The sequence below is a fragment of the Rattus norvegicus genome, chromosome 6 (assembly GCF_036323735.1).
Source record: "Rattus norvegicus strain BN/NHsdMcwi chromosome 6, GRCr8, whole genome shotgun sequence".
In the NCBI taxonomy this organism is placed as follows: Eukaryota; Metazoa; Chordata; class Mammalia; order Rodentia; family Muridae; genus Rattus; species Rattus norvegicus.
The window spans coordinates 130006141-130020979 of NC_086024.1; the positions used below are offsets into that span (position 1 = coordinate 130006141).

General features: G+C 52.5%; 1 protein-coding gene across 1 annotated transcript in view; it reads left to right on the forward strand.

The window, feature by feature from the left end:
* Positions 1-4926: 4926 nt before the first annotated feature.
* Positions 4927-14839, forward strand: part of LOC120103614 (uncharacterized) — a 47091-nt gene continuing 37178 nt past the window's right edge. The window contains exons 1-2 of the mRNA XM_063262801.1: positions 4927-5356; positions 5624-5950. Of these exons, the coding sequence (XP_063118871.1) occupies positions 5939-5950 (12 nt within the window). The 5' untranslated portion in view covers positions 4927-5356; positions 5624-5938. The remainder of the gene's footprint in view (positions 5357-5623; positions 5951-14839) is intronic.

The following is a 14839-nucleotide window of genomic DNA, read 5'->3' on the forward strand; positions in this document are numbered from 1 at the left end:
CTCCTAGCTAGAGAGCAAGCCCTGCTTTGGTTTAAGTAGGTATCGAGTACGATTAACTGGCAGAGAGCAGATGCCATAGAGTCAGAACAGGTTTCAGGAGGAAAGGCCCCACCCCAGGGGCATCCGTAGGGCCACGCCATCTTGCCAGCACCCGGGAATAGCTATGGCAAAAATAACGCAGGTTGAAAAGTAAACTAAATTCCCTTTTCTGCCATGTTTCTTTGATGAGGGAGGGGGAAAAAATCAATCCTCAAAGCAGCAAGGGCTGTAGAAAAATTGGTACCTAGAATTCAGTGCGGCGTGGGTGGGATTAGAGTCACTTGGGGACTGGAAAGCAGGTCTGCCCTGAGAAGCAGCACAAGCTACCACAATCAAGTCAGCCTTTGCCAGTGGAATTCACTCAGGGACATGCGCTTTTGCTGGTTGAGAAGTCTGCACCTACCACAGATGACGGCGCGAGACGTTCTGCTTTTGTCTCGTCACCCCAGAGTCTCCCAGACTAAGGTGGAGACTTAACCCATTTTGTATTCAGTACTAGCTCGAAAGGACATCAGAGTGACTGTGGACTTTGGGTTCTCCTTAGAGATCACAACATCCCGCTTGGAAAGGAAGCAGAATTCCTGCTAATAACTTTGCGAGTTTGGCTGCCTGGGATCGGTGTGCCTGGCTGTGTTATTTCCTTTGCCTTTGATCCTCCCAAGTCATCTGAATCTGCTCACGCTGTCCAGGGTTCAGGTGACCACGTCTCTAAGGGCAGGTGCTCTGTCCCGTGCAGGCTGGCCGAGTTGTCAGAATAATGTCCCTGGCAATCCCAAAAGAAACCAACAAACTGACCTCCCTGACACTAAATCTAACCCCTTGCAAAAACATGGAATGTTGCATGAGTCCTCTGGGTATAATGGTAGCCTAGGAAGCGGGGAAGGAGAACCAGTATACATACATCAGAGAGTGGTTTGGGAAGCAACGGGTCTACTGAATGTGCTCTGTGGAAGGCGAGCCATCTGCCGCTGTGACTGACATGACGATCAGACAGCCCAGAAACCTGAATACCTCCTATTAGGCTGGACTCTCACAGTCTCCAAGGCCTCTTCGGGCCGTGTCCTCCAGTCACAGTTTACCAGATCTTCTGGTTTTTGGTTGGATATCACAGGTGCCAGGGAACTCACTACCCACCAGGACAGTCCATCTGGTGCCGGGCTTCTCTAAGCTGGGACTGGATGTCAGTAAGTCTCAGTACCCAGCTTTACCACGTAAAAGAACACGGAGCTGCAAACCCACACAATGGTTAACAAAAATCCTTGAGCAGAATGTGGCCTGTGAAGTATAATTCTCCCACCACTGTTCTAGCATAAAAGTATTCTTCCTTGTTCTGAAAAGAAGTACGGCCCTGTCTCCGGTGGCCTGGATTCCCCTGTAGGGGCCACGTAGGTCCTGCAAGACAGTGACACCTCTTTCTGAGTGCCTTGTCTTATCACAGGCTGCCTTGGCTGTTCCTGGTGTCTTCATTCCAGACCTGAAGCCGGGAGGTTAGTTCATTTGATGTGAGCATTGCAAAAAAAAAAAAAAAGCCATAGACACCAATGCTTCCTTTCCTACAGAATGTTGGTATCTTTCTGTTTCATCTCCACTACTGGCCAGGCCCCATCTCTTCCCACAATGCTCCATGTTCTATGAGGTGAGGGGCTACAGATGAGCCCTGCTGGTCACTCTGCATTTTTGGCTACCGTGTGCTATGCTCAACTCCCCATGGCATCTATCCCTCAGAAGCCAGAGTTGTGGGGACCACAAGGGACACTCAGGAGGGTGGCCTGAAAAGGGCCACAGCACCCAGGAAGAAGTGTAGAAACAAGTTTGGGTTCCCTGCCCTGGGGTTGGCTGTGAGACTGAAATATTGCTCCATCTACTCTAAGTGTGTGACAGAAGCCAGTGTAAGCCAGTGGGGAGACAGCAGCCTGGAGAGCTGAGCCCTGGAGAACGAACGTCCTCACAGGCAGATCCTGATCATGCAGGTTTGCTGTATTGACTGTTAATCATTGCACACGGGTGTAGCACCCAGGGTGTCTCTTGGTGTTTGCATGCACGACACTGCTATCTGATCAGGCACGTCCACCACATCAAACATTTTTTGTAGTAAAACGCATTTGAAATTCTCTCTTCTGGCACACACGCTCAGCAGGCTAAGGTGAGAGGGTCAGGGGTTCTAGGCCAGCCTGGGATAGATAGAGAAGAGGCCTGGTCTGAAGAAATAGAGAAGAAAAGGAAGGAAGTTGGAGTGGGAGGAGAAAGGAAGGTCCATATTCTCTCCCATGTATTTTGAAATGTTCATGGTGATATTATTAAGTGTAGCCATGCAACTGTATGACGGGACCTTGGCAGCTATTCCTCCCGACTGTAACTCTGAACCTGTAGGCTTTCCTCAGCCTATCCTCTCCTGCCCTGTTGGCTGTGTACTATTCTTTACTCTATTCTGTGAGGTCAGCATCTCTAGATTCCATACAGTGTTTGACTCCCTATGTGTGCTGGTTGATTGCTCCTGTGAGAAATTTTCTTGGTCAGATTATTTGAAGTGGGGAGAGTTACTCTGGATGTTAGAGCCCCCTTCTGTTGTTGTTGTTGTTTTATTTTGTTTTGTTCTGTTTCTTTTTGCCTGCTTGCCTTCACTCTTGTTGGCAAGTTCATCTACTTTGTGGCTGGTGCTTCTGCATCTTTCACTGTTACCAGGACCCAGTTTTGGGTTTCCGATGTGGACTAGAGGCCAGCCCTCCAGAAATCCTCAGGACCTCAGTAGCCTGGGTTCTGCTGAGACATCCAGCCTCATGTACTGAGCAATGACCAGGGTCTCAGTCTCTCTGGCATAAGATAATCCTCGTCTGACTACCCAGACCATATTACATAGGCAATCTGACAAATCTTTTAATACACTTATTCTACTGGTTCTGCTCTTCTAGAGTCCTGATTACTATACTGTGCCTGGCCCGTTCCAACTAATATAATGTCCTCCAGAATCCTCGAGGGTGCCTCGAATGACAAGATTTCATCTTTTAGTGACTGAACGGTATCTCTCTGTATGTGTTCCACAGTTTGTCCCTCTGTTGGGGAACAGTTAGGTGGAATCCACGGCCTCGTTGCTGCAAATACTGGTGAGCGGACATGTGGATCTCATCAGTGTGCCGAGTTCAGGAGCTGGGGAAGCAGCTCAGGTGGTAAGGCGCTTGCCACACAAACACAGACAAGATGGGGCAAACGTGCGTGGGAAGTAGTGTACCACCATGCACATGTACACAGAGCACATGAACACATATCTACACCATACACCACACACACATGCACTCACACATGCATGCATACTGTGAATGAACTAGGTTTTTTGTTTTTTTGTTTTTTGACTGTGATACTAAAACCCCTGACAGAGACTGAGACATAGTAACCAACTATTCACCTCCCCTGCCCCTCCCCTCAGTCTTCTGCTATGGGGGAGGCTGCAAATGTCTGGGCATAGAATACATTCTCTGAGGTTTGGGGTATTATAAGCCCTGGACTCCCTGACCAAATGATATGTCAAATTATTCCTGCAAGCGGGAGGTTAGCGCTGACGAAAGTCTGTTGAAAAGCTGCCGTTATACATTAAAAACTGGAGGCAAACGTCGGGGATGTTGCACCCAGTCTTGCTGTGAAATGTCAGAACGTAACTGCTGCCTAGGGACCAGGAATGACAGCAGGTTTCTGTAGAAAAAGCACTGTTGGGGTGTGTGTGCATGTGTGTGTGTGTGTGCATGTGTGTGTGTGTGTGTGTGTGTGTGTGTGTTGTGTGTGCGAGCGCGCATGCGCTCCCGCCCTGGTTTCTATTTGGAAGGGTTAGTAGGGGTAGAAGAATGAATGAACAGAGAAAAAGCCACCACTGACATCAAAACCTCAGCAGCCCATCCCCCATTCTCAAATCCTCGTGGGGGGAGGGGCTCCTCCCTCTAGAGAGTCTGGGTTAAGATGTAGGATGTGGGTCCTGGGCATGTTGTGATTCTCTGAAAGGTCCGTCTTCTCCCTCTACCTCCTCATGTTCACACCAGGAAAAGGACAGCAGCAGCCTTGGAAGGAGTGAAGGATGAGACGGGGACTGGCCCTCGGGAGATGGCAGCTGTTCCTGTTGTAGGGAAGGGGCAGAATCTTGGCAGGTTTGAGAGTCTTTTAGACATGGCAGAGTCCTTGTATAAAGCCTAAGTCTGGGTTCTACCCACTGCATTTGAAGGTTTACTTCACCATAGGCTGTGGTCCCTGCCTGCTTTGACTTTGGGGATGAGGACTCTATTTTAGATAGGATGTTAAGTTACTTTGATCCGTCCTATAAGCTGCGAAGAATTGGCTGTGCCTGAGGCCCAGTCTGGCCTGAGAGGCAGCGTAGGAAGGCACACGGGAATCCACAAGAAGGAAGGCACATGGAGGCAGGTTTTTGATCTCCTGAAACTAGATACCTGGTGCGCTGGTCGGGCATCATGGGCTGGGGGACTAAGCTGTCACTACCTAGCAGCCATCCTCTGGTTCTCCAAGGGGTAGGAGGAGCTCAGTGAGATAGCAAGGAGCTTTCATGATGAGAACAGCGCAAGAGCAAAATGTCCAGGAAGGAGGGAGGCAAGGCCAAGAAAGGGGGGGGGGGGCACCTCTCTCACCCAAGTCCCTGGGTCTCCAAATACTCCATGTGGGTGGGGGCCATCTCACACACACCCACACGCCCACGGCCACATTCGCTGGCTCATCTCTTCATTCCTATGAGCGTCAGGCCTCCATGGGCCACGTCGCCGCCACCTGCTGCTGTAACCCCAGCACAGGGGAACCTGCATCACCATTTCCCTCCATCCACCCTCATGCAAGAGCAGGTCCCCGATCCTCGGGACCAGACTGTGACTACGTCTTTCCTGGCCCACTCCCCAGCAGCGACGTGTAGGTAGAGGGAGGAGCTCTTGCTGGCAACGCCAGATTCCCCTGCCCCCTTCCATTGGAGCTCCCCTCCTCTCCCCCTTCGCTCCCCTCCTTATCCCTCCTCTCCCCTCCCCTCTGCCGCAGCCCAGCTCCTAGCGCGTCAGCGTGGGCTTCCCGGAGCGAGTCGCTAGGTAACAGGGCTGGCTCCGCAGACCCGGGCCGGGGAAGCCCGCGCGCGTCCTCAGCATCTGCGCCGCGGGGCGGGGAACGCACTGACCCTCCCCTATAGGGTCCTGCAGACCCCCTCCGCTGGCTCGCAGTCCCCTCCTCGGATGCCTTAAGGGCGGCCACTGCTGCCGCGGAGTTGCCCCTCCCCTGCGGGGACCCCGACGTCGCCGCCCCCTTCTCCTCCCACGCTGGTCCGCACCACTCTCCGCACGGCCAGGTAGGCGACCCTCCGCCGCGGTTGCGGTGGCCGCCGGTAAGGTGCGATCTGGAGCTGGGGCGGGTACTACGCCACGAGCGGGGCTCGGGCCACAGCGGCCGGCGGACCGGCCATGTGCTAAAGTTTCTGGGGCTCGGCTGCCCGGCGGGTGCGCGGCGCGGGGCGCAGAGCGCGGTGGGTGGGGCGCGCGGTGCTGCCCGCCCCCGGCCCCGCGGGGCGCAGCTCAGTGCTCTCTCACGCTTCCTTTCTCTCCTTTCCCGGGCGCAGCCGCCCTCTGCGATCTTCCCGCCGAGCCCAGGCGCGGGGCATGAGGAGCCCCTGGGTATCGCCTGCAGACAACCCAGCCTCGCGCACACCTCGCCAGTCGCTGACAGAGACATGAGCAGCATGATTGGGTTGCGGTGTCCGGCGGCCAGCCTCAGCCGGAGGCGGCCAGTGGGTCTGCGCTGCTTGGGAGAATGAGGCAGGAACCCACGGCCACCTCTCTTTCCTCCTTCTCGCCTTCCTCTGGCTCCCGCGCCCCGGACCCGGGCCGGGCTGTGGCTCTGCTGCGTGCCCTGCGCGCCCCCCACCTGCCTCCGGATGCTCTTCTCGGTAAGCCAGGCCCTTCGCCTCGGGAACAAAGCCCCTTCACAGGGCTCAGAGGCTGCCTCTGAGCCCCCTCTCCAACCATAACCCAGTGCTTGGAATCTGTCCCCAAACCCTACCTGGTCTCTGAACTGCCTAGGTGCCTTCAAGACCCGGTGTTTTCCTGGGCTATCAGGGAGATGGCAGCGAGATTGACATGCAGGCAGGCAAGAGACCTGTTTGGTCTAGATAAGCATCTATGTGTGCAACCTGGATTCGGACTTAGTCACTAGTGGGAACTGGATGTTTGGTGGGTGTCCAGGCATTGCTGGTTGGTGGACCTCCAAACCGCTCCAAGGAAGTAGGATTTCCCTTCTCTGTATTCCAGTTGAGGAAACTGAGGCCCAGGGATATTGAATGTGCTAATCAAGGTCACAAGGTGGAAACCAAAGTGCTCACCATCTTATCCTGATCCTTTGGTCACAAACACCCCCGATTCATTTCCTCCACTAGCTGCTTCTGTCTCAAGAGCCACACTGCATGTGTGTGAAACTACTCCCTCCAATGACAGCCGAGATGGAACAAATTACTAGTGGAATGTATATGCCATTCTCTTCTCCTTTTAGGGAGGGCAGTCATCACAAGAAGCCTCATTGTGGGGCGTGGGGAGGATTGTTAATACGTTTTCCTTGTGGTTTCTTTGCGGGCTCTGTTTTCCAGGGCCTTTAGGGGATGTTGAACAGTTTAACTTGCTCCCATGTCCCCACTCCCATGTTGTGTGGCCCAGGCAAGTTCACCCTCACATAGCACTCTCAGCCTTTCCCCTTGGGCAATACCCACCAGTACCACCCCGGGGTTGGTTGTGCAGATCTTAGGGCCTGGGGGGCTGATTCCAAATGGCCACGAGGCAAGGGCCACCTGGGCCCTGACTCACAGTTGCCATCTGTCTGTGTGTCAGCAAAACTTCACACTTCTTAACCTAGAGGGAGAGGGGTTAAGCTCTGATACAGACACGAGGCTCTCTTCGCCTAAATGCATGCGGGTGATTCTAATCAAGATCACCACCAGGGAATCGTTTGGTCCTTGTCTGAGCACTCGTTTGAGAGGTTGAGTATTTAACTTGTCTGTCTACACCATGTGGAAAGTGATGGTGTTGGAGCAGGGGGAAGATCTTTTGCCACAGAGGCCTCGGTGCCTGTGTTAGGGTTAGGGTGGGTAATGTCTCAGATCCCTCCCAGCTCCAGGACTCTGTGAGTATGAGAACTAGGGGGTCACAGGTCTGAGCTAGGGTATGGGGGGGCATCAATCACCCAGGTAGACTGAATAGATAGTTGATTTCCAAGAAGAGTACGCCTGTGTTGAAAGAGCGGTGAGAGTCTAGTTCAGCCAAAGGAGGCGGTGCCTCAGCGGTAGTGCGTTATCTATTAGGTAAAAATATAGTGGCTATAAAATGTCCCTAGGGGCCAGACTGGGGTTATGGGATAGTGTAGGCACTTCAGTCTGAAGAGATGATGACATTGGCCCCTAAGAACTGATACAATCCAGTATCACCTTGACGTACAGCGGGCTGGGAAGCCTCGTGGCCAGCGGGCCTTGCTGCCCTCTGAAAAGGATCAGTGACAGTTTGTAAGTGAATCCCAGCCTGAGCCATCGGTGTGAGGACAGCACAGGGGTGGTTTGCTCTCTCACCACTGCTCTCTGGTGATTATGCCAATGACAGGTGGAGTCCACTGAGCGCCTTCAGAGAAGCTGTGAGGAGAAGGGTGGGTGGCAGGCTGCTCAGACCCTCACTGAATTTCATTTTATTTGGGGGCTGCTAATAGAGCTAAATGTATCAAGTTGACCTATGGGCCATTGATGGGTTGCCGGCAGCCCTTTTAAAGATGTAGATTCATGAACCCTTTAAAGCAGTACTGAATCCGAACGCGAATGGACGTGTTGTCACCTTTTCCCAGAAACTCAGCTCCCAGCAGGGCTTGATGGGTATTCGAAAGTCACCAAACCGGAGAAAAGTTTCCTTTATTTTTGACACGCTCTCCTCTCGGGATCTGTGAAGGGAAGACAGTGCTTCTTGGTGGTGGCATTAATCTCCCAGTGCTGTGTGTCCTCACGATTAACGACGGGTGTGGTTTTGGATAAAAAACAAGCGCAGAGAAATGATTTTCATTTAAGTCACTCGCGACAGTGACAGCGTAATTATGGAACAACGATTTCCGGATCGTCTATCATACCCCTAGCACACAAAACTGGATCACACAGTACGCCATCGATCCCCTTTTTTTCTGATATTTAATTTTTAATTCATCGTTTTCTCCCATCTCACTCTGTGCTTTTCCCACACACACGTGCACAGCGCCATGGAAGTGGACAGCAGACTAGAGTCTTCCTTCCGAGAACGTCTCAAAAGCCAAGCACGCAGTCCCTAGGCTGGCCTCTGGTTAAAGTATGTCCTAGGTGCTTGTATTTCTGGGGGAGGGCAGGAGGATATGTATGGTGTATAAATAAATAAGATGAAGAAGTTCCTTCGTGGGCTTACCTGTCTGACAGGGAGTGTGGCCACTGGCTTCTGTGCTGGTGAGTCGTGCTTGGCCCTGCGAGGTCTCTGAGGTCTTCCTTGCTACACAGTGACTGTCACTGGAGGTGCCCGTGTGGACAGATCACATCAAGGTGCACGCACAGAGGAAGAGGCCGGGAAACTGGCATTCATCCGCTTGTGAACTTGGCTTTGTAACCTGGGACGGTTTATTCCCACCCTTCGGGGTCTAGACTCCACTCTGCCCGATGGGGCTTCATGTTTATGCATAAATGTGTGTGGTTAGTAACGGATGATGTCCTCTGACTCTCAACTCGAAGAATCCTTAGAGTTTGGCCACAGCCGGTTATTAATAGATCCAGAACGCTGTGTGCACTCCGGTTACATAACACTTTCAATTAGACATCCACGCAAACAATGAGGACCCGGTCACTTTAAAAGATGCATTTTGTTGGCTTAAGTGAAGCCCCAGTGCCCTGGGTTCACAATAATGGAACTCTCATCCTGAGAGACACATGCCAGGTTCCCTCAAACATACCTGAGAACACGGGAACGAGCCGTGACTCTCCCCGGCATCCATGTGGCAAGAGACACAAGAAGGGTTATATAATTTGGGTCAGTGGGGTAGGAAGAACACAAAGTCCTAGATGCAGAGCCTCAAAGTCAAGGGACTTGGGGATTTTGCCTCGTTCCCAGGCTATTCCTGGAAGGTAGGGAGGGAAGATGGTAATTACTGCTTGCATTTGTTTTGAAAATGGAAAGTACTTAATTAGAGCCCTGAGCTCAGTGGAAGCTTCAGAGTGGCGAGGCACAGTGTCAGTTATCTGTGTGGTCAACCCTCCTGGGTCATGTGGGTAGGTAGCATGTTGGCTGGGGTCAAGGCTGCCTGTTGAAGTCATTTTCGGATAGAGTGAGAGGGAGGAAGCAGCCACCAGACCTTAAACACCTTGGCCCTTACAGAGTAGACGTTGTCCAGCTCCTGAACTAGAGTGCATGGCTGGGCTCCGAGAGCAGATGGATCTTCGACTTACAGAAGTGTCAAAACGGCATGACATGGACCGCTTTTCAGAGTACACTGGAGAGGGAATAAAACCACCTCACACTGTAGCTGATGTCCTCTGGTGCTGCAGTGTCTGCTAACCAAAGACTGTCCTTCCTCCTTCCTCCAAAAATTTTTAAATAATGCCACTGTACTAAAAAAAGCATGTGGAAGATTTGCTGTGCAGACCATATGGAGTGATTCAGCTATTGATAGACCTCTGAATTGTACTTTTTTTTTTTTTAAAAAAAAAAAGGACGTCAGATTTCTTTTAACTGAATAATGTCAAATACGCGTGTCCCCAAAGAGAGTCAGAGCTAAGCCGAGGGTAACCTTAAAAAGGTTGGTGTTAGCTGATCTTTGGGGAAGAGCGAAAATAACTTCCCCAGGTTCCACATGCCCCTGGGGTTCTGTGGGAAGTGGTAGGCAGATGACACCCCAGTCCGTTTAGAAGGTACTGCAAGCCCATACCTGCTGACAAGGGACAGAGAATAAAAGTTACATAACAGAAACTTTCAAAGGTTGGTTTCTCCTGCTCTACCGGATGCCAGTGAGTTAATCCTTCCAAACAGCACAGGCAAGGGATAAATGTGAGGCTTTCAAAGTCCACCCTCAGTGTGGAGGAAGCTCAGGACTTAGGGAGCGTGGGTTCCGAAGAGCTCAGAGTGTGAGCATGGTGGTGGTGGCAGATGTCTGAGATGGCCTTAGGAACCGAGCTGTCTCCTCCGTTCTTTGCTGTTTGCCGTTGGGTTTGCAGAACTTCTTCAGAGCAGCCCTCCCCAGGATGCAAGACTGCCAGGTCCCACCTGCAGCCTGCAATTGATGGAGACTGAAGGGAGGTCGCTAGGATACATGGTCACTGGCTACGTGGCTTTACAGTCTGAGAGTAAAACCTCAGCCTGGTTATTTTTCTCCAGCAGCTGAACATCCGCAGTTCTGCTGTCAGTTTTACCTGTGTCTTCCTAGTGATGTCTTAACAAAAGAACCCTCCCCACCCCCACTCTGGACTGCCAAACTGCTGTGGTGCCAAGAAGCCTTAAGTTTCACGAGAGGTGATTCATGGGGGGAGGGGCGGGGGGCAACAGAACGAGGTAGAAAACTTGAGGGTGATTCAGCTGTGATCCGTAAAATACCAGCAGCCTCCTGGCGATCAGCATGGAGATTTTATTCGCTAAGTGAGGATTCCTGGGACTTGATCCCAGTGAGAACGAGAGAGTTCAAACTCTGAGAGAGCAGATGGGTGCCTGGTAGTCGTAGTGAGATTTTAGCGTGTGTGGCTACTGAAAAGTAGGAAGTTCCTGACGAATCGGAGCGTGTGAATGTTGGGACTTGCCCAGGACCCGTTAAGTTGATTAGATATAATGTTCACGTCTAATGTGAGCGCAGGATTCATTCAGCTAAGCCATTGTAGGCATTCACGTGGCCTGCATATGCTTCAGACAGACGTCAGTGGTTTTCTGCAGCTAAACCTCCCCCTGGTCTGCCTTTCCTGTTAGAGAGTTATGCGTTGACACTTGACGCACTTGGATGATGGAAACCTGAGTCTCAAGGTCAGAATGTGGTTATCTCTGAGTGTGTAATCCACACGGATTCCTAATGGGTTTTGTTGCTTAATAATCTGATCGGCCGCTGAGCTGCCCTGTGCACCTTGTTTAGCATCAGGAAGCTAAGAAGCAAACAGGGAATGCCCAGGGCATTTTCCCATCAGCCTGGATCTGCTAATGCAATCAGGGGACTCGTCCAGCGGAAGAGGGACGGGTAGAGTTCAGATTGGCCTTGCCACGTCTACACCTGAGCGGGGCCTCTTTGATTCCGAAAGTGGGCGATGACGACGATCACTGTCTTTTAATGATAGCGTCAGCTCTCAGAATTTTTAAATGAGGCGAACACGCTTTATTTTAAGCCACGCGCCGTGAGTGAGCGTGGGATGATTTGGGGGTGTGGGGGGCGTCCCTTCCGCTTGCTCTGTCAGACACTTCTAAAACAGTAAGCCCTGCTCTGTTTAAGCAAGGCAAGTGCCGGCATCCTGAGCTTCCGGTCAGAAAAGCGAGAGTGGAAAAATCCACCCGCTTTCTGAAAGGGAGAGCGGAAGGCTGCTCCTCTGTCACTCTTACTGACAAGATCAGCATCGCCTCAGTCCAGAAAGTCCCTGCGGGTGGGTGCAGCCTCTACGCTCAGGCCTACTGGAGGACACCCTGGTGGCACCTCCTGGAGCTGCCGTGTCCACCTGTGCAGTCATGGCCCCACCATCTCCTCCACTAGCAGCATGCCCCACTCTGGTACTGCCTGATGAGCAGATCGCACCACCTTCCTCCTTTCGGACACATGCCCGTGGTCAGCACCTTCTCGCTAACTTAGCACGCATGGCCTCTGCTCCGTGGTAAATGTAAACAGCTTCAATGCGTGTGTAATCCTACTGCCCTCGTCGGCCTGGTGCATTACCGGTGCCCTTTGTCCGAGAAGCCATCCAGAGCGGAGGGCTTAGCTGTCACAGTAGGAGTTGGAAGCAGGCTGGGTGAGGGTGGGTGGGACTGGGGTGTGAGTTAGAGGTGTGCTTGTTAGCCTCTCTTCCCTCTTGTGTCCCCTAGGTGCCTAGGGAGAAGCCAACACCCCACTCGTGCCCTTCATGGGCTCCTGTATCCATCTAGGCCGGGAGGCTGCCTAGTGTCATTTTCCAAATGTGACCAGGTACCCTGGCTGTGCAGGCTCTGGAGAGCTTGCTAAATTTGTCGCTCATCTGTAGAATCGGAAACTCTCAGGGACCGAGTCCTACGTCTGGGTTTCTGAGACACCTTCCAGGTCATTGCCACCTCGGGCACTGTGCAATTCCAGGTTGCCGCCCACCATGGGCGTGATCATGGCGGTGGGTGTGACCGCTGGTGGTCATCCCGGCTTTGGACGCTCTTCTGGAACCCTTCCCAGGCCTGGGATTGTCCTCACTCCCGTGCCCACCACACCTCTGCCATCCTCACACCAGCCCCTCCCAACCACTCTTCCTGCTCCCTCACTGCCCTCTACATCTTGTTTCCGTGGGACGTGCAATGGACTCGTGTCCCCCTCGGCTGGCTCAGGGAATGCCAGTGCCTGCCGTGTCCCTGTGAGTCTCTGCGTCATCTGGTCCTGAGTCTCGCCTGCTCTTCTCCCACCGCCCTCCAGCCACACTGGCCTCCTGGCCAGACTTCAGTCCACCTGTTTGCCCAGGTGTGCCCTCTGAGATGCTGGGCGAGGTCATCTGGCAGGAACTGCCATCCTCGGCCCCATTGTTTGAGAATCCGCAGAACCTTTTCTCTTGCCCCTTTGGGACGAGCCTCAGCTTCCGGCTTACCATCCCCGCAGAAGCTGACTTCGAAGTAGCTTCTCTAATTTCCGGCACGGTGTTACAGGATGACTCATCATTACCAGGGCTGGATTGCCAATGTGGATGTAGAAGTGTCTTTCAGAAGGAGTTTCTAGAAATAGACCGTGTCTCTCTTGGGCTAGACTATCTTGTCAGCTGCCTTAGACCCTCGAGGCCCCATCTTTGCTCTCCCTTCCTGACTCACAGGTCCCTTGCTACCTCTAGGCACCATGGAGGATCCTGGATACTAGTCTGAAGTTTTAAGACACCGGCTCTCTTGCTCTCATGCAGGTCAGCAACGTCCCTCTCTGGCTTATTTTAACCTTTCTTTTCTTTTTTTTCTTTTTCTTTTTTTCGGAGCTGGGGACCGAACCCAGGGCCTTGCGCTTGCTAGGCAAGCGCTCTACCACTGAGCTAAATCCCCAACCCCTATTTTAACCTTTCTAACCAGAAACAAGCTCTCCCCATTCATCACCAGGCCCTTCTGGTACCTCGGTTGAGCAAGCCACGTTTGGCCTTACCCACTTTGCGACTGTCTCGGGGATGGAACTCAAGGACGCTCTTAGCTTGTGATTGAGAAAATGGGGTCGTTGGGGTGGAATGCGTGGCTGTCACACAGAGCTTGGTTTAGCACCTGGAAGCCGTCTCCCCACCCAGCTGTGTGGTATCAAGGCCACAGAGATGTCTCGAGTTTCCACCCTCACCTGATGCCCACGAGTGCATCCATTGCTGCTTGTGCCTTGAAATCTAGACTCCACGTAGGAAGGAAAGAAAACACGTAGTATTTGCCTTTCTGAGTCTGCCTCATTTGACTTAATCTAGTGATCTCCAGTTCCATCTATTTCCTTGCAGATGACACAATTTCACTTTTGCGATCAAACAGAACTCTGTTTTCTTTGCCCTCCAGGGGCACCATGGCTGGTTCTATAGCTCAGCTGCTGTGTGTGGTGCCGTAGGAAGAAGGGGTGGCTGGGTGTCTCTGTGGTATGTCAAATCAGCGTTCTCCATGGGTGCACCCGGGATGGGCGGAGCTGCACCGGAACACAGGCCTTTCTTAGCACTGGTTTTTCTCTGCGTTAGCAACTGGGGAATCACATTGTCCCTGTTTGTGCCGAGAGGCCAGGGGCAGGATGCTATGGAGGGTGGAGGTAAGTGAGGTGATGATGTCTCTTTTCAACAAACTCAAGGACAGTTTGGAGAAGTTTGATATAGCTGATTAGAACGGCTGGCGTGCCCAGAGAGGGCAGAGATGGAGGGTGTATATTGTCTATGGAGGATGGAGACGAGCTCAACTTTGTCAAGGAAGCAGGGAAAAGCATGTCTGGTTGGTAGGAAGGAATGAATGAAAGCAATGAGACCCCGGGGGCTGCAGGGACCAAGTTACACAGGCAGAAGGTGGGGCCAGTCCTACAAAATGGGGGTGGGGCCTTGAATGCCAGGTTAAGGGGCGTTCCCTATCTTATAGGTGGCAGGGAACCATGGGAGGTATTTGAGCAAGAGTGTGGGTTTTAAAACAATGTGTGGCATTCCTGATCCTTGGTATCCTGCTGCCTAAGCATAGGGCAGTAAAGACAATGTGTGGAATGTTGAAAAACCATTGCATGGGAATGAGCTTGACTCTCAGGTATGGCCAGCAGTTCTGTGGCTCTGTTAGCGCCATTTGCTCCCACTGACTGACCTTCCAGGAAGGCCCTGTGCATAGACCCTATCTCCCTTGACCTTGCCAGGCCTTGCACGGGAAGCCAGGTAGACGCTGGCTGCAGCCCTGGCTGCCCAACTCCTGTGGACAGTGGCCAACAGGAAATGGAGTGGGCAGTGTCCCAGCCCAATTCATTGAGCCGTGGGGCTCCCCGTGTCTCTGCAAATGCACTCAGGATGCTTCTGGCCTGAAAACAGCTTCCCAGACCCACATCTACAGCTGAGAGAATCCAGGACACCAGCCTCCCAGCCCTGGTAGTGACCATGACGGTTGGGAAGAGAGGGTCATTGTTCGCAGCCACTGAGACT